Consider the following 18,101-nt stretch of genomic DNA (forward strand, 5'->3'; position numbering starts at 1 on the left):
TCCCTCATTGATGCCTCAACAGGGGGCGGAGCGTTATCGATAATCGACAGGTTACGCGAAAGCAGATACAAATAGAATAGGTACCGTTTTAAAACGTTTAAAAACACATTTTTCGGACTAACTGCTTCCAAAATTAAATCACGAATGTGTTCAGAAAAGGTTGATAAATCTACTTAGCAAAAAATCTCATTTAAGGTATTTTCAGTGATAATTGACTCCGTTGTCACCTTAAGGATTATCTTTGTTTTTTTGTACACATTTTATGAAAATAGAAATATACCTAGTATGAAATGAGTAGCTGCAATATTATCTGAGAAAAATGACCTTTACGAATTGTTTGTTTTCTTTGAATTCCTTATCAGTTACAAATTATTTATCTTTAAGTGATTGGCCTGTCCGTACTCTGTCTTGTGTCCTGTCCTGTTTTTGTTTGGGGTCCTCCTGGGCTCCTTGCCACTGACTTGTTACTGGGTCGGTTGGGGGCTGTGTTCATTGGACGCCGCCTTTCCTTGATGATGTTGTTTATCATATTTCAAACAACGACGAAAGGATCATGACAACGGTTCTTTATGTTGATTGTCACATAAATGAGGTTAAACATAAACAAATTTTAATAAACCAACAAAAAAGTGAGTGTGAACCACAACCTAATTAAAACGAAGGCGGTCGGTCGCGAATGAGTCTATATAGACATATATTTATGTATAAATGCAAATATGCACCAAATCAAACAAGCTTTAATCTTTACTCTGACCATTTTCTACGTCATAAGAAATGTACACATTATTGACAAATTAAAAAAATTGTAATGAGAAATGGCTATCAGTTTAATTATTTACACTAGCAAACAGTTGAAACAAAATAACCTCCAACAAAATATATACTATAAACAGTCACAAGAAGCCCTGCCAGAAAATATAAACATATTCAGCTTGAATTCAGGTATATGTCTTATAAAGAAACTTTTTAACTTAGACCATTTCAATCACATATGAATGGTACTATAAATCTTACCATAGAAATATTCAAGAAATCTAATGAACGTGTCAATATATCAAAACATGCATAAAACACTGTTTAAAAAACATTTTAATATAAGCAACGTTGTTAAGCTTTTACTTTGAGATAATGTTTTTAAATGTAAACTTATTTAGCCATACATATTGCTATCTGCTATTTAAAATCAATTTGGAGAACAACATTATAAAATTTTATTCTGTATTTTATTGAATAATGAAACAAAACAAGTGGAAGGTACAAGAAAATTGGTCAAATTCGTGATTAACAAAAATGGTTTTTTTATTGTTTAAGTTACACTTTGAAACCCAAAAGTACAATACAAATTTTACCATAGATAATTTGATATTGAAATAAAAGGAAATGACAAAAGGTCCGGTTAAAGCAATGAAGTATACTCATGATGCAAGACAAGCAACTGCAAGAATATATATTGACCTTTTGAAATAACAGAGTTAAAGAAACTGACTATCTAACGAAAGCAATGTAGATAGAAAACAGCAACAACAAAGCCCATAAAATAATGTTGACAATAAGCAAGCGATAACTTCATCTAGCTGGCTATTAAAAAACGGTACTAGAAAATGAAATTCACCAAAGCTTTTTTTTGCTTTTGTGTCTACAGTTCGAACAAACACAATCAAATTATCCAAAGGCTCAAATGCATACAAAATCGCAAGATATTTTATAGGCTTTGTAACGGATGTCGGCATTAATATTATGAATGTATAACAGTTTGTTATTGTCAGGTGTGATCTTGTTAACAGATTAAACTCGCATTGTAGATGTAAAACGTTAATTTTTGTAATACTTTTGTATTATTATAAAATTGTTCAGTAAACACTTTGTGAAATACGTATAATAGGATCGCACTAACTTGATCTAAAGTCACGAGAAGAGAATATATTCAAGACGTCCTATCGCATAGGCGTATCGTCTCCATTTTTCAGTATCAGGCCGCCATGGTATTATAGTGTCCCTAATTTTTCCTTACACATGTCATGTAACCAAATTCCACTTCAGACAACATATTTGCATCAATCTGCTTACGGATATGCCATGTATGCATGGATATAAAATGACGGTGATACGAATTGCGAAACGCCGTAGCCACAAGAATGAAAAGAGACTACCTACTAGTATTAGATGATGCGATATAATTATAAAGGAACGATTCAATGGAACAATATTTTTGTGCGAGTTTAAATCACCCAATCTTTTTAGCATACGTGCTTCGTCGTATCGTTGTGCGTATGTGTTTAGGTATATAACAGAGCATCGATGCGAAGAAACACTTGCCATGAAGGAACACCGTTCAAAACAAACGTCTTTCAACTGTAATGCACAATTCACTTATCGTTGTCTATTTGCCATAGATCAACTTCAGCTTGACAGGTAACTGCTACATGAAGACAGTACCACCACGACCACCCTCCCTCCTTTAGTCAATGTGATAATCATTTCTAATTTTTCAAGAGTACAATGATAAATAGTAAAAAGTAAGAAGTCAACCAACGTCTATAACGTAGAAATTAAAGCTGTCTCAGACTCCGTTTACGTCCGCTAGGACCGGCTTAAGAACAATTCAACATTTAAACATGAAATGACGAAATTTAAAATCATCTGCAGATTGTTTTATGGCAGTTATTTAAGAAATAATTTAGCCCAAACATTCATTTTATCGCTCAATAACATCACTGTCTGGAGTTCGGATGCGAGGAATTATATCACGAGGGCGTAGCCCGAGTGATATAATGATGCGCATCCGAACGATCGATTTGGATATATTATTTCGATCCTAACACGACATCAGCAATAAATGATGCCGTACCTGATAATAAGCTGAATTGCACCTGATTTGTTTCCGTACTTATTTTCAGCGCGTCGCATTTTTTGGTGGTTACGTCACATGTATATAATGATTACGTCACAAGTCTAAATATAGAACGTCAACAGTGACTTTGCATAATTACACACACTTTCGGTTCTTCTATGTTCAATAGGGAAAACTGCGGGTCGTGTTAGAATATGGAACCTCCAATGTGACACATTAGAAACAGCATATGGCCCCAAAGTAACAGAATGAGTTTATCATAACCGAGACAACAATAGCAAAACTATATAAAATTTGAAAGATGAAACCTGCATGTCACAGACAGGGGATCAAAATCTCTGATATTGTTTGAAAAATCATTTTAGCACCGATTTTGGAGAAGGTGGATTGTATCAATATCAGGACAAGAAAAATTAACTTTTTGCGTAATTATACACCAGAGAAAATGTTTCGCGGCTACTTTTCGACATCAGTGTATAAAGATGATTGACAAAAACATTTTTTCTATTGATCTGATACCTAACTCCCAAAGGAATTCCTCTTCTGTACCCAATCTCAAGTTAACAAAAAAGTAACAATATACAAAAATATATTAAAGTACTTATGTTTTAATGATTAAATTTTCTTTTAAGTAATTATTTTTGAAGTATACATTATTATAGATTGTGAGACCCTCTTTAACGTAAACATGGCATGGATCACCAAGAAGAAAATAAAGAAATAACCTAAATTTGTTTTCAAAATTCATAAGCCTCATCATTCTTTTATAAAATGATCATTGTGATTTTTTTTGTGATCTTTAACGACGTCATTCTTTTGGAAACTCATATGAGGTTACGTTTAAATTAAATACAATTTTCGCAGGCGGAAATCAGCATATTTTGTTTCGCGTTATTTATAAATAACACATTTTATGAATGGTTCTCTTCTCTTACGTAGCTAAACTATTAAAATACGTAATCATATTTTTGGTTTGTGTTTATTTACTTGATGTATTCATTTTTTAAAAATTCTAAAGCTGTTTTACAGTATGTTGGCCGGTAATTACCTTTAAATTTAATCATGTTAATTAGTGGTAATTTATTCGTTAATATTGTAATTAGGCGTAAAAACACGATTTCAACCTTATTAAAACGATACATCTTATAAAGGCTGTATAAACGTACACATATATAAAGCTGTATTGGGAAAGTGTCAACATTAAGCATTTTTCTTTATAACAGTAAATATAATACATTTAAAAAAAAATGGAAGATACTTTAAGCACATATTTTTTCCGAGCTCTAGTAAGTATCAATTGTAACTTTTTTGTGAATGGATTGATGATGTAAATGTTTATCAATATTTCGTCATTCTATAAATAATGTAATAACAAATTTCTGCAAGAAAAAATGTTTATTATTTAACAATCTGGAAAACAACCTTTTTACTGAAACAATGATATAATATCACCCTAAGTTAAAACAAAATGTTATTTATTTATTTATTTATTTATTTATTTATTTATTTATTTATTTAACAATTACGGATAAATGCAATACAAAAGCTTATACCATTCAATGGACACCTTCATTTCGGAATAAACAAAAATGTCTTGTAAGTCAAATTTTTCTACTTTCTAATTTCTATTGTAGAGAAAATGTTTAAAATATTCAATACTCTATTACAGACTGTACTCGGAATCTTTGCATTAACAAATGGACAATTCGGTAGGTGAAATATTTGATTTATTTCTAAAAATAGTTCCTTTAAAATTAATATTTGTATGTTTTCATGCACATTAAAATGAATATCATCTTTCAGATTACAATAGCTCAAGTCCGGACTTTTTTCCTAATTCATAAAACATATTCAAACATATTCATGTTAACTTTAAAATTGTTTGAGTTAAACGATTTCTTTGAGTAGAGTTGTGACTCATACCTTACCTTGCTTTTCAGGGGGATATGGGAGAAGACGAATTATACCGAGGAGAATATACCCAAGATATCCTATGGGCGGTGGTTTAATTGACCCATATTCTAGAGGATCTATTATAGGCGATCCTTACGTTGATCCATATATTGGGACTGATACACTTGGAGGTGGCATCTATCCTGGAGGAGGTATAGGTGTTATTGGAGGTCGACGACGCCCAGTTGTCGTAGATGACAGTTCGAGGAGAAATGCTCAGGATATAAATGTATCAAACAATAATGTTAATGTGGAACGTAGCACAGGTTCAGATAATGTCCATGTAAACCAAGGTAAGTGATTCACCTTCTTAATAGTTACTGTAGATTTTATAATCAAAGCTGTACAGATGTATGTTAATGTAAAACAAACAAAAAAACATTCATGATATTCAAATATTTTACAAAACGCGTCAAATTAAGTTCCGAACTAAAGCATCTACACAGCAGTCTGGTAAAAGCCTATGTTATGGTTGGAATGTAAAGATAAAATTCATGTACTATAACATTATCTATGTTACTTAGGATATCATTAATGAACATACATTTAACCAAACATTAAATCATGGATTCATTTCAGAATTCAAATTCAGCATTGTTCCTATTAATTATTTCAGTTACAAACACTAGGACTTGTGAGTGTCAAACGGGTCATATAATGGGAGGACAATGTGGTCCATATCAACAATGTGTGTCAGATTCATGTAGTGGCGGAGGAGGTAATGGAGTATGTCGGGACACTGGCATTGGCGGTCCCATGATGGGTGGTCCAGTTATGGGTGGCCCAGTTATGGGTGGTTTTGATGGACATGGTCATGGTGGATGGTGATAGTATAATTGTACAATTTGTAGAAAATATCAATTAAATATTTATGTCAAAACGTTCATTGTATTTCATTATTCCTATAATGGTGCCATATGCATGAAATATGACTTTAATTTACTCTTTGTAAATGACCCCAGTAAATATATTTGAATAGGAAGAAGGTTAACTTGTTCGTCAAAGATCCAAGACATATACACAGTTTCAAGTGCAAATGATTCAAACAACCATTTACCTTTGTTGATGTTGATGTTGATTTTGACTTTGTGTTTAATCAAAGAGTACGTATGTATGTAAGGCTTTAAACAATGAAAGAACAACTAATTTAAATAATGGACCATATCAGTCGTCCGGTCCCTAATGAACACTAGGTATTTCAAAGACAGTTTATTTCTGTTAAAGTACATTTTATTACAAATATATAAAATACAAAAAGATGAATATTATATATTTGTTAAACGAATCTTCGTGTAACACACTCCATGTGACACTATGAACCATTTAATAATGAAAAGTGTTTGCACAGGGGAGGTAGAAACATGATACTTAGTGGTTACACATATTTAAGACTTTATATAAGCAAATTAAGACAAGTAATACAGCTAACAATTGATTAGACATGTCTCTGGTCATCATACCCAATTTTTTTATTGATTGACAAAAAACGAAAGCGAAATAGAAAAGGAGCATAATTCTAAAAGTGCTAAAAGATTTATCTCCCACAAGTGAACCACAAGTTCTAGTTTAAAGTGAAAAACTTAAATGACAAAAATTATTGGTAGTAAATCATACTAAGTTATTATATTGTTTATGCCCCCGTAGAGCGGCATATGAAAAGTTTGTCCTTCTGCCCGTGCGTCTCCACTTACACAACATTCGTGTCCGGACAGTTACTTTGCCATGATTTGAAGGATTTTAAAATAACATAGTACAAATGTTTAACACATCAAGACGACGTGTAGCGTCTAAGACTCATGTCCCTACCTCAAAGATCAATTTAACACTTACAGCATGTGGAATTTCACATTCTCACAATTAAAGTAAAACGATAAACATTTTAATAACTTAGCATATATGTCTACCATTTCAAGACGACTTGTCGCGTCCTGTACTGTCTACCTCCACGGTCAAAGTCACACTTATCGATTGAAGATACTCATACTCATACACACAAGAAATGTCTGAAGGTACACTTTCGTTTCCGGACTGTATATTTGTCATCTATTTAAGGATTTGTAAATAACTTGGTCCAAATGTCTTCTCCATCCACGTTGCGCTTAAAGCACATGTCACTACCTAAAAGATCAATGTTACACTTAGAAATTGAAAGTACACTTTCTTGTCCGGACTGTAACTTTTCCATGCTTTGAAGGATTTAAAAAATTACTTAGCATAAATGTTTACGAATACAATTGCAAATATGCACCATATTGAACAAGCCTTAATCCTAATACTGAATATTTTTAACGTCATAAGGAATGTACACATGCAGTTGACAGTATTAGCAATGGCGAAATAAAAATTGGCTATCATTACACTGACAATGGCATACAGATTAAAGCAAATTATCTCCAACAAAAATATGCTTTAAACAGATACAATTATACCTGCCTAAACAACATAAACAAATTCAGTTCGAATTTAGCTTTGTGTCTAATAAAGATATTAAATTAGTCCATTTCAATCAAATTTGAATGGTTACATGAATCCAATGCACGTGTCTAACATTGTATAAGCATTGTATAAGAACGATTTTGATATAAACAATGTTGTTTAAATTTAATTTCAATATATTTATGTTTTTTAATGTAACCTTATTTGACCATACACATTGCCCTTAAAATCGATGCCATTTGCTAGTTAAAATCAATTTGGAAAACGACTTTATAAGATTTGATTCTGTATGTTCTCGAATAAAATATGTTTAAACTAAAACATTGTAACACAAAACATACAAGTGGTAGACACATGAAAATTAGTCAAAAACATGATTGAGTGAAACCAATTTAAAATGATTCAGTTTTATTTAAAACTCAAAAGTAAAAAATACCCATTTAAGTCATCGATTTTTTTCTACGGATCAATTGATACAAAATCACTGGAAGAAACAATAAGGTATGCTATTGATGATTTTCATGCGATGATAACAATCAATAAACCAAAGCAAGAGCAAAAATAGATTTTGAAACTAAAAAGTGTGAGACTCGAAATAAAAACATACCAAACAACAAAACAAATATTAAAATAAATATATTAAGACAATAAGAAAACATTGACTTAATCTAAGTTTAATGAAGAATTGGAGCTAGAAAAATGACCATGACCAAAAAAACTACCTTTAATTTCAGAATATATCACTTCAATATCTTTATTTTTCCGGTGTCCCATTTTTCTTACGGGTATATGAATTTTGTTGACAGACTGTTCTTATTATTATGAATAAGCCTCATGCTCTCTTTGTTTCTAAATATATACCAATTTTGTCCTTAATAATGTCATATTAGCAAAACATCTATATTTTGTACAGTTTCTGTTATACCTTTCCATGTTATACATTTAAAAATAAAATTCAATGATCCCAAACACAAACGTATAATAAAAGGGTTTTTTTTCATTGAAAACAAACACACGACACCAAAGCGACCAAACGATATTTCAAAGTGATAATTATAGTGATAGGCTGAATTGACAAAAACACGGACCAAACGACTGTACTATGCGAATTTTGCGGGGAAAAAATCTTTCCATCGCGTCATTTTATTACTCTATTCTATTTCGCTTAGTCGTATCGGTCTGTGGCTTCGTCATATCGTCCTGTCGCTTTGGCGCATCATTCTATCGCTTCGGTGTATCGTCTCCACTTTTCATTTTCAACCCGTCATGTTATGGTATTATAGTGTCGTCGATTTTCCTTGTACGTGTTATATAACCAGATTCCTTTTCCTCTCCAGACGACGTCAGTGAATCAATCTGCATAGTTAGGATATGCATGGGCATTAAAAAGGACGGCGATACATAACGCGAAACACAGCAGCCACAAGAATAGATCAACTTCCGCTTGATAGGTAACTGATACACAAATTCACCTCCGCCATCACCACGGACCCTCCTTAAGAGAATGTGATATTCATTTCTAATATGTTTTGAGAACAGTGAACAACACTTTTGAAGCAACGTATATAATGAGGAAGTTAATACTGTTTCAGACTCTGATTGTGCCTGTTTTTGAAGGTAGTGATATTTTGCCATTTACCGTCCTATTTCGCTAGGAACGGTTTACGAACAATTCAAAATTTAAACATCAAATGACGAAATTATGAACCACCCGCAAATGTGTTTATACAGTAGTTATAATGGAACCTTCAATGTGACACGTTTGTGCCAATACATTAGAAGCGGCATATGGTCCCAAATAGCATGTATGCGTGTACCATAATCGAGCAAAAAATAGCAAAACTCAAAACTAAAATAGAATTTTAAAAGGGAAACAGATGTTATGAAACAGCGGTCAGAAATCTTCAATATTGCTTAAAAAATCCTTTTTTACACCGATTTGAGAGGAGGCCGATAGAAAATTATTCAGAAGTTTAAATGATTCTTACTTTCCATATTATATAAATGTCAAAAAATAAACTTATTGCGTAACACCAGATAAAATAGCCAAGAGATGATCAAATTGTAACTGTGCGTGTGCTATACAAGGTTATCTTTTAAAAAAGCTAGTAGCGACTCGCTTCGTAATTTTTTTCCAGGGACGCGTTTAAATGTAAAAATGATAGTTCTGTTAGCTTAAGAGACTTCAGCGAACATCAAAATACGTAAAAGTGAAATAAAGTTATGGAAGCCAGTTCTCTAAGTTTAACAAAGAGGAATATGAGTATATATGAAGATGCATGTAAACAGATAGAATGAAGTCCCTATGTCTATGCACATTTACTGTATGGCCTGTTGACTTTGACCAAAAAAATCTTAGATAGGTAGAATTCATAAAGATGTCTCTTTATACGAAGTTAAGTTGTAATATGTTATTTAGTATTGGAATGAGTGACAGACACAAGTCCTAAAGTAAACACAAGTTGTCAGAAAAGCCGGGATTCTATTAAAAAAATATAGGGATTCCGGATTTTGACCAGTCTAAGATGTTTTTCAGATAAGCCGGGATCCTATTAAAACATATAGGGATCCTGGGAATTGACCAGTTCAAGAATATAGTTTTCAGAATTAAAATATAAAGAGATCCAAGGAATTGGCCAGTTCAAGAATATAGTTTTCAGAAAAGCTGGGATCGCATTAAAACATAAATGGATCCCGGGATTTGACCAATTCAAGAATGTAGTCTTTGATTTTTCCAATTAATAGGCATATATATTATAAGTAATGGGATTTCCGCATTTTCAGTTTGTTAATAAAAACCTCTAAATATATTACTATCCTAAGTTTGATTTATTTAACGTTCATTACATACAATAAAAAAACTTAACGTTTAATGTCCTTTCATTACGATCAACACAAATATAGTTTATTAGTTTTTCCTCTATATCTTATACGATCCCGGATCCCAGCCAGTCAGAGCCTCCCGGACCCCGGCCAGTAAATATATACACTAAATACCGATAAAGGATAAAATGACCGGAAAAAAAGAAAAAGAAAAAATGTACAGAACCAGATGTACACTTATGTTAATTAACCAAACGAAAACTTAATACAGAGAAACAGGTGAGATCGCTAAAAAAAAGTCAGTGTGAATATGATTTTTTTTAAAGAATTCATGAAAACAAACATTTTAATCATCATTATATCTTTGCGCTCAAAATAATTCTTGCTGCTTTTTAAAAATGGCGTGAAAATTGAAGGTTTTTTGACGCTATGTAAGATTAAATTTGATTGGCTAAATAGTTTTGGATCCTAGCCCTGATAGATAAATTCTGTAGAAAGCTGGAAGCCAAGCTTCGATTAAATTTTTGGATGGATTCGGAGTTTTAGGTTGTTTTGCAGTAAAATCCTAACGTAATACCGGCTCGCCTTGGCGAGCCGGCAAAACTATGAAAATCCCGGGTGATCGTAAATGAGAATGACGTTCCTATTATGTCTACAGAAAGTCATATGTTTCTACAATATAACGATAACTTTTAAGTATGGAAGTAAAAGAAAGAAAATCTATCAAAGTTAATAAACTAAATATTTTATCTATTGAATTAAAACCTAACTTTCAAGGTATTTCCTCTTCTGTAACGCCATGTCAAGTTAACAAAAAAATAGCGTTTAGAAAATAATAAAGTGCTATTGTTTTCAATTATTAAATATCATATTAAGGAATTATCTTTGAAATTTCCAGAGTATTGAATAAATGGTGAGACCATGTTTTACGTAAAAAAGCAAAGATCATCAAGAAGAAAATAAGGAAATAATCTAAACTATCTATAAAATACATAAGCTTCATCATTCTTTAATATAGATATCATTGTGAATTGTTTAGGTGATTTTCAACGAGGTCATTCTTTTGGAAAAATCATATGAGGTTACGTTTAATTTAGATACAATTTTCGCAGGCGGAAATCAGCATTTTTTGTTTCGCGTGGTTTATAAATAATACATTTCATGAATGATTCTCTTACGTAGCTAACCATTTAAGATACGTAATCATATTTTTTATTTTGGTTTCTGTATATCAACTTGATGTATTCATATTTTATTCTTAAGATGCTTTTTTATAGTACGTTGGCCGTTTATTACCTTTAAATCATGTTAATGAGTGGTAATTTATTCGTTAAGATTATAATTATGCGTAAAAACACGATTTCAACCTAATTAAACCGATACATCTTATAAAAGTTGTATAAACAGTATACATATATAAAGCTGTATTGTGAAACGTTCAACATTAAGCATTTTTCCTTACTACAGTAAATATTATACATTTTAAAAATAAAAAATGGAAGAAACTTTTAGCATATATTTTTTCCGAGCTATGGTAAGTATTAATTTTTACTTTTTGTGAATAGATTGATAATATAAATGTTAATAAATTTTACGACATTTTGAAAATGATTTTAGTAGTAAACAATATGTAATATAATGACAAATTGCTGCAACGAATTTTTTTTATTTAATTTACTTAAACAATCATATAATATCACCCTAATTAAAAAAAAAATGTTTATTACAATTTGTCAGTATTCAACAATTTGATTTTATTTCCACTAAGCATCTTTTTTTTCTTTATTCATTTATTTAACAATCATTGATAAATGTAATACAAAATATATCAACTTTGTTCACGATGCGTAATCGTTTCTGGCTGACGCTGATTTGGAATACTTCCCTGTTCCTGAACTGATTTTCTCAAAATATAGTGCTTTTTGTAAAATGTTTTGTTCAGTTATGAATTTTAGGATGTACTTTTATGACAACCTCGTAAGTTGTAGGCTTACGTAATACAAATTCATTACCGGACAAATCATTTTACTTAAACCATTTAATTATTGCGGATTGAATTTTTCTATAATATGATCATGAAATACCTGAAAAAATAAAGATAATAATGACTTTTTGGCAATTTTATACTAGTGTTTACTACAACTTCACTGGCATGTGAAATTTGTTTTTCGATTCCAACTGATAAAAGACCGTTAACCCATTACTTCATGAGCATTTTGTGAAAAATGGCTGTTTTCATTGAAAAGTCTCCCGTTACAAGTTCAAACTGCTATAATACTATAAAAACTGCTTCAACACTAATCAAACTTGGCACAAATGTTGACTGGACCATTGCCCTTGCAACAACATGCTCAGGCTTAAATTTTCTGTAACCATGGCAACGAGGGGACATCTCAAAATTGCCAAAAATCACTATTTTGCGTTGATTTTTTCCATCAAAATTGATTTCAAAGTGCTGCAACTTCTCAATGGATTGAGATAGAGTCAAATGCTTTTCAGCGTTGGTTACACGTTACCTTATGATCAATCTGGGGTCATTTACAGCCTCTCACAAGTCCAAAATTTTCTTGGCGATGAGGGGGACTCCGCCCCCCTTCAAACCCCCCAAACAGAAGGGGGCACATCCCCCTTCTGGCAACCCCCTGATGTATCTTTTGGTTGGGGGGCCGCGCCGAAAAAGAGGTCACTTTTTTAACAACATTTCTCAAACAAAAACAAGTGTTTGGGGCCTAAATAAGGCATTTTTTCATCATTTGAGACAACAAAAAGGGGGGGGGGGGTGAAAAAGGCGTTAAAAGGCGTGTATATGAAGTAATGGGTTAACAAACCTTATAAAGTTACATATTATTGCCTTAAACATTGCAATGTTCCGTGCAAGTAGAATATTCAAAGACTTATAGTCAAGCTCAAAATCTAATTTATCTCTGTCAATCCGGTGAAAAAATCCAAATCAGTTCAGGAACGGGGAAGTTTTCCAAATCAGCCCGAAACGATTACGCACCGTGTTGTTCATATAAATCAATAAGAACATTTATCAACAACTTATTAAATAAGTAAAAATTTAAATCATAAAATGGGCATCCACATTTAATAAAAAAATATTTGCAAGTCATATTTTGCTGTTTAATTCTACTATCGAGAAAATGTTTTAAATATTCAACTCTCTTTTTTTCAGATTGTACTCGGAATCTTTGCATTAACAAATGGACAATTCGGTAGGTGATATATTCAAGATATATCTAGTAAAATTCTTTTAAAATTCAAATTAAAATGAATATGATCTTTCTTTACAGCAGATTTATATTAGTTCAAAACAAAGATTTTGTCCTCCTCCATTAAACACACAACTTTGCAAAAAGCATCGAACCATAACCAAATACAAACTTGACCTGCGCATTTCTATCACATATCCATATGTCCAAAATGAGTTGGATGTGTACATGGGAAGATACTGAACGGAAACTGAACATTTTTCAAAGTTCAAGAGGTCAAAAATCATCGAACCATGGCCAAATATTAACTTGACCTGCGCATTCCTATGACATATCCATATAATAGATTGAAGTTGAATGTATACAACTGTTGGGGAGATAATTAACTTAAAATTTCTTATTTTTTCAAAGTAAAAGGGGCATAACTCTGCCAAAAATCATCAAACCATGACAAAATTCGAACGTTATCTGCGCATTTATTTGACGTATCAATATGTTAAAAAAAATGTCAGTTAAATGTGTACAAAGTTTGGAGAGAAACTGAAAGGAAACTGAAAATTTCTGATTCTTTGCAAAGAAAAGGGGCATAACTCTGCAAAAAAACATCAAGTTCTGACCAAATTCAAACTTGACCTGCACATTCCTTTTACGTATTCATATATCATACTTGAGTTGAATATGCATAACTGTTAAAGAGATAATGAACGCAAACTGAGAATGTCTCTAAGGGGCATATCTCTGTTAAAAATCAAAGGACCATGACCAAATTCGAACTTGACCTGCATTTTGTTATGATATATAGATATGTCAAATTTGAGTTAAATGAGTATAATTTCTGCTAAGATAATGAACGGAAACTTATGATACGGAATGACGGTATGACGGAACTACCATAACATGGTTGGGGCATAAATATTCATATTAATCTTACAATTGGTCTAAGTTATACGCTTTTTTTGAGTAGAGCTGTGTCTCATAACTAAACCTTGCATTTCAGGGGGATATGGGAGAAGACGAATCATACCGAGAAGAATGTACCCAAGATATCCTATGGGTGGTGGTATGATTGACCCATATTCTAGAGGATCTATTATAGGCGATCCTTACGTTGATCCATACATTGGGACTGATACACTTGGAGGTGGAATCTATCCTGGAGGAGGTATAGGCGTTATTGGAGGTCGACGACGCCCAGTTGTCGTTGATGACAGTTCAAGAAGAAATGCTCAGGATATAAATGTGTCAAACAATAATGTTAATCGAGAAGTTCGTACAGATTCAAATAACGTCGTTGTAAATCAAGGTAGGTGCCCGCATTCTTTATGGTGTCCGTGTTATAACGCTTATTTTACCAATATTATCATTCTTATTATAAAGGTTGCAATGATGTAAAAATAAAGAGTCATCAGTCAGTTTTAATCATCAGAAGTATGTTTTATTTAATCAAGTCATTTATTTACTTTAAAGCAAATCAGATGTGTAAAATTTAGTATATAATAAACTCATTAAAATATTGGATTGAAAAGTTTGGTACAAAAGAGCTATTGAAACATCATTTGCATGACTGGTATAAAACATTTCAGAAATTCTAACAACATTGAAAAAACCATTTCAATAATTATTTCGGAACTTTGTTTTGAATCACAGACAGCATATATCAGTTCCTATCATCTATTTCCTACGTAATAATTACTGGTAGCCAACACGATAACTACTTATGATTTTAAGATTCAGCATCACTCGAGTTCTAATAAACAATTCCTTTGTATTTTTTTCCAGTTACAAACACTAGGACTTGTGAGTGTCAAACTGGTCATATAATGGGAGGACAATGTGGTCCATATCAACAATGTGTGTCAGACAGTTCATGTAGTGGCGGAGGAGGAAACGGAGTATGTCGAGACACTGGTATGGGCGGTGGTTTTATGGATGGTCCATTTGTGGGTGGTCCCGTCGTTGGCGGTCCCATCATGGGAGGCCCTGGTGGTTTTGTTGATGGACATGGTCATGGTCATGGTGGAATGAGGATTGTTTAACTGTATCAAATGTATATAACTTCAATAAATTATTTTTAATAAAACAGTTTAAATTATTTATTTGTTATTGTTTTCACTCTTTTAAGCAAATAACAAAATAGTTTTGTTAGTAAACATACGTTTATGCAAATTAGACGTAATTAAAATTACTGAATATGAATACACATCCGGTTGAAATGGATATAATCACTTAGGTTTTTGCTGGTTTTTTTATTTGTTCTTCTTTTAACAAATTAAGTTTTGTAAATTCTGGGAAGCGACAGTTGTCAAGAAAACAAAACAATTCGTATTTAGTTCTTTCTATTCGGCTATTTTCTTGTTGGGTGGTTCCAGTATTCCTCACTTGAATACTGTTGAATCACCCTTAGGATATGTGGCCTGCTTTTTAAATTTGTCTTTTGACGTCTTATCTGTGATATGCAGGCTTCATAACCTCTGATCCCCTTTCGAAATTCCAGTTTATTTAGTTCCGCCCATTGCTTTCTCGTTTAGGGTACACGCATTTCTTTACTTGGGGACCATATGCCGGTTTTCATGAATGGCACTTACGTGTCACATTGAAGGTTCCATGATAACTGTGATATGAACACATCTGCGGTTGTTTCAAAATTCAAAATTGTACCAGTTCATTTTAATGTTGAATTCTGCCTAAGCCGGTGCTAGGGGGTGTGGACGTTAGTTCGCACTTGACAGTACCGTCCATGAACAGGCTCAATCAAACCGAGCCTGCAACATTTTCAGTTTTGCCGTGTTGGGCTTTCTTTAGGGATTCTTATTTTCTCTAGTTTAAGTGAAAGGAAAATAAATATGTAAGAAAATAATACATTATTAGAACACTCTGACTTTAATCTTTTTTAAATACTATTCTTTTTTCTCGTTGAATCCTAGGAAAATATTTGCTGTGTAGAATTATCTAAACCTTTGCACAATGACTTAAAATGAAATAATATTTTAAATAAAATAATGTATAATTATGCTTTAATTTGTTTTTCTATTTTTCGAATGACTTAAAGAGCAAAGACATTAACTTTCTTTAGTAGATATCTCGAAAGGTGATGAAAGTGACTTTCTATAAATGTGTTCCAATTATGATTCTTTTGTTATGCAAAGTATATGAAGACACCACGTACTAGGTTGACAATAGGTCGGTAACATTACACACTTTTCACCGCGGTAGGTTCGAATCCCGTCGAGGGCTTTAGAATCTTTCATATGAGGAAGCCTCCAGCTAGCTTTTAAAATGGAACGTCGGTGGTTCTACTCAGGAGCCCGTTCGTGCATGTAGTAATGCACGGAAGGCCACTTGAGCTATACTTCCACAATTCAAGTTTGAAATTCGCCATATGACCTATACTTTATTTGCGCGACGTAAACTTCAGCAAATTAGGTAACAGTTTCGAGCTTTAAATTTGTCAATGTAAAAATACCGCTAATGTGCATCGTGCACTGAGGCATTACTCTTTATATATCAAACAATCAAATATGAAAAAACAATGTCATAATTGTGAATTGGTACCGACCTTCTGTGAACACTATAGTGTTGCACTCACCAAAAGTTACTTTATATCTTAGTTTTCAGCATACCTAAGAGCCTCATCTTATTTAAGGTTTATGACATGCACAATATACAAATTTATCACACTGATACTCCTGAAGGTGGGGTCTATCTTTATCCTCCAGGAAGTATGTGTATTATTGGAGGCCCAGTTGTAAAACATGACAATTTTAGAAGAAATGTAATGACATAATGTAACAAACAATAACGTTTATTGAGAAATCCTAAATCATTAGTGTCGCTTCTTTAGAAACAAGCTTTACTTTTGACAACTAAGAATTAAGTATTGAGGAAAAAACGTACAAAGATTTGCATATCAGACTGTTTTTTGATGTTGTTTTTTTTGTTCGTTTTACCCATGCCGAAAAGTGTATCTTCCAAAGAGATGTCAGATGTGTCGCTTGCTATAAATTACGTCATGTTTAAGTATGAATGAACCAAGTTAAGATGCCGCCATTTCGCTGTATACCTTATTGTGAGAAAATAGGAAAATAGTTAAGAATGAAATGACATCAATTTTTATTGAAAAATTGTTTTATTGTGAAAAGCATTTTTAATAAGATAGAATATGGTTAAATATGCAAAAAAAAAAGACAGTACATGGAATATCTGTCCCCCGGGACGAACTGCAACATATGACAGATATTAAAAGTGTAAGCCATCAACGTTAATGATAGGTCTATGTTACTAAGTATAATGTCAATACTAGCTGATTTTCGTACAGTCTGACCCGTGTACCGTGTTCACTAAGAAAAATCTGGATCAGGATCCAAATGATCCTGATGTTATGTTCATTTCTGTATGAAACTGAAATTTATCTTTTTTTAGGTCGAGAGTGACACTATACACATCCAAGTGTTATTGGTGAGTGCACAGATAAAAGTCAAAATGACTTTAATTTTGCAATTTAGACTAACTCCGGAATTAAGAATTCATGTATTTAGGGAAGCGAAGCTATAAAGGTAAAAGTTAGTTTGCTGGGAAAACCTCCGGAAAACGTCTATTATGTTTAATTTAATATTTTACTATGCAAATATTATCAATTATCCATTACTATTTTGATCAACTGTGAAAGTCCATGATTTGTTATATTATTAAATAGTAAATCAAGTAGAATTAATAACGGGGAATTTTTGTGATTTGTATTTTGATCCTGATCGTGATCCAAATCTTTTTGTACATGTATCATAGTGAACACGGGACCAGGCTCGATACTTTTCGGCAGTTGTATTGCT

General features: G+C 32.4%; 2 protein-coding genes across 2 annotated transcripts; both read left to right on the forward strand.

Moving 5' to 3' along the window:
* The first annotated feature begins 4,018 nt into the window (after nucleotides 1–4,018).
* LOC132733978 (uncharacterized) lies at nucleotides 4,019–5,685 on the forward strand. Its single transcript, XM_060720677.1, has 4 exons — nucleotides 4,019–4,137; nucleotides 4,521–4,560; nucleotides 4,792–5,097; nucleotides 5,421–5,685. Exons 1-4 carry the CDS (start codon nucleotides 4,099–4,101, stop codon nucleotides 5,630–5,632), a joined length of 597 nt encoding a protein of 198 aa, XP_060576660.1. The 5' UTR covers nucleotides 4,019–4,098; the 3' UTR covers nucleotides 5,633–5,685.
* A 5,794-nt stretch (nucleotides 5,686–11,479) lies between these two features.
* Nucleotides 11,480–15,367, forward strand: LOC132733977 (uncharacterized). Its single transcript, XM_060720676.1, has 4 exons — nucleotides 11,480–11,597; nucleotides 13,239–13,278; nucleotides 14,273–14,578; nucleotides 15,055–15,367. The coding sequence occupies exons 1-4, from the start codon at nucleotides 11,559–11,561 to the stop codon at nucleotides 15,309–15,311; spliced, it is 642 nt and encodes a 213-aa protein (XP_060576659.1). The 5' UTR covers nucleotides 11,480–11,558; the 3' UTR covers nucleotides 15,312–15,367.
* The last annotated feature ends 2,734 nt before the right edge of the window (nucleotides 15,368–18,101 follow it).

Source organism: Ruditapes philippinarum, unplaced genomic scaffold, assembly GCF_026571515.1.
Source record: "Ruditapes philippinarum isolate M1 unplaced genomic scaffold, ASM2657151v2 ctg979_1_1_1_1, whole genome shotgun sequence".
In the NCBI taxonomy this organism is placed as follows: domain Eukaryota; kingdom Metazoa; phylum Mollusca; class Bivalvia; order Venerida; family Veneridae; genus Ruditapes; species Ruditapes philippinarum.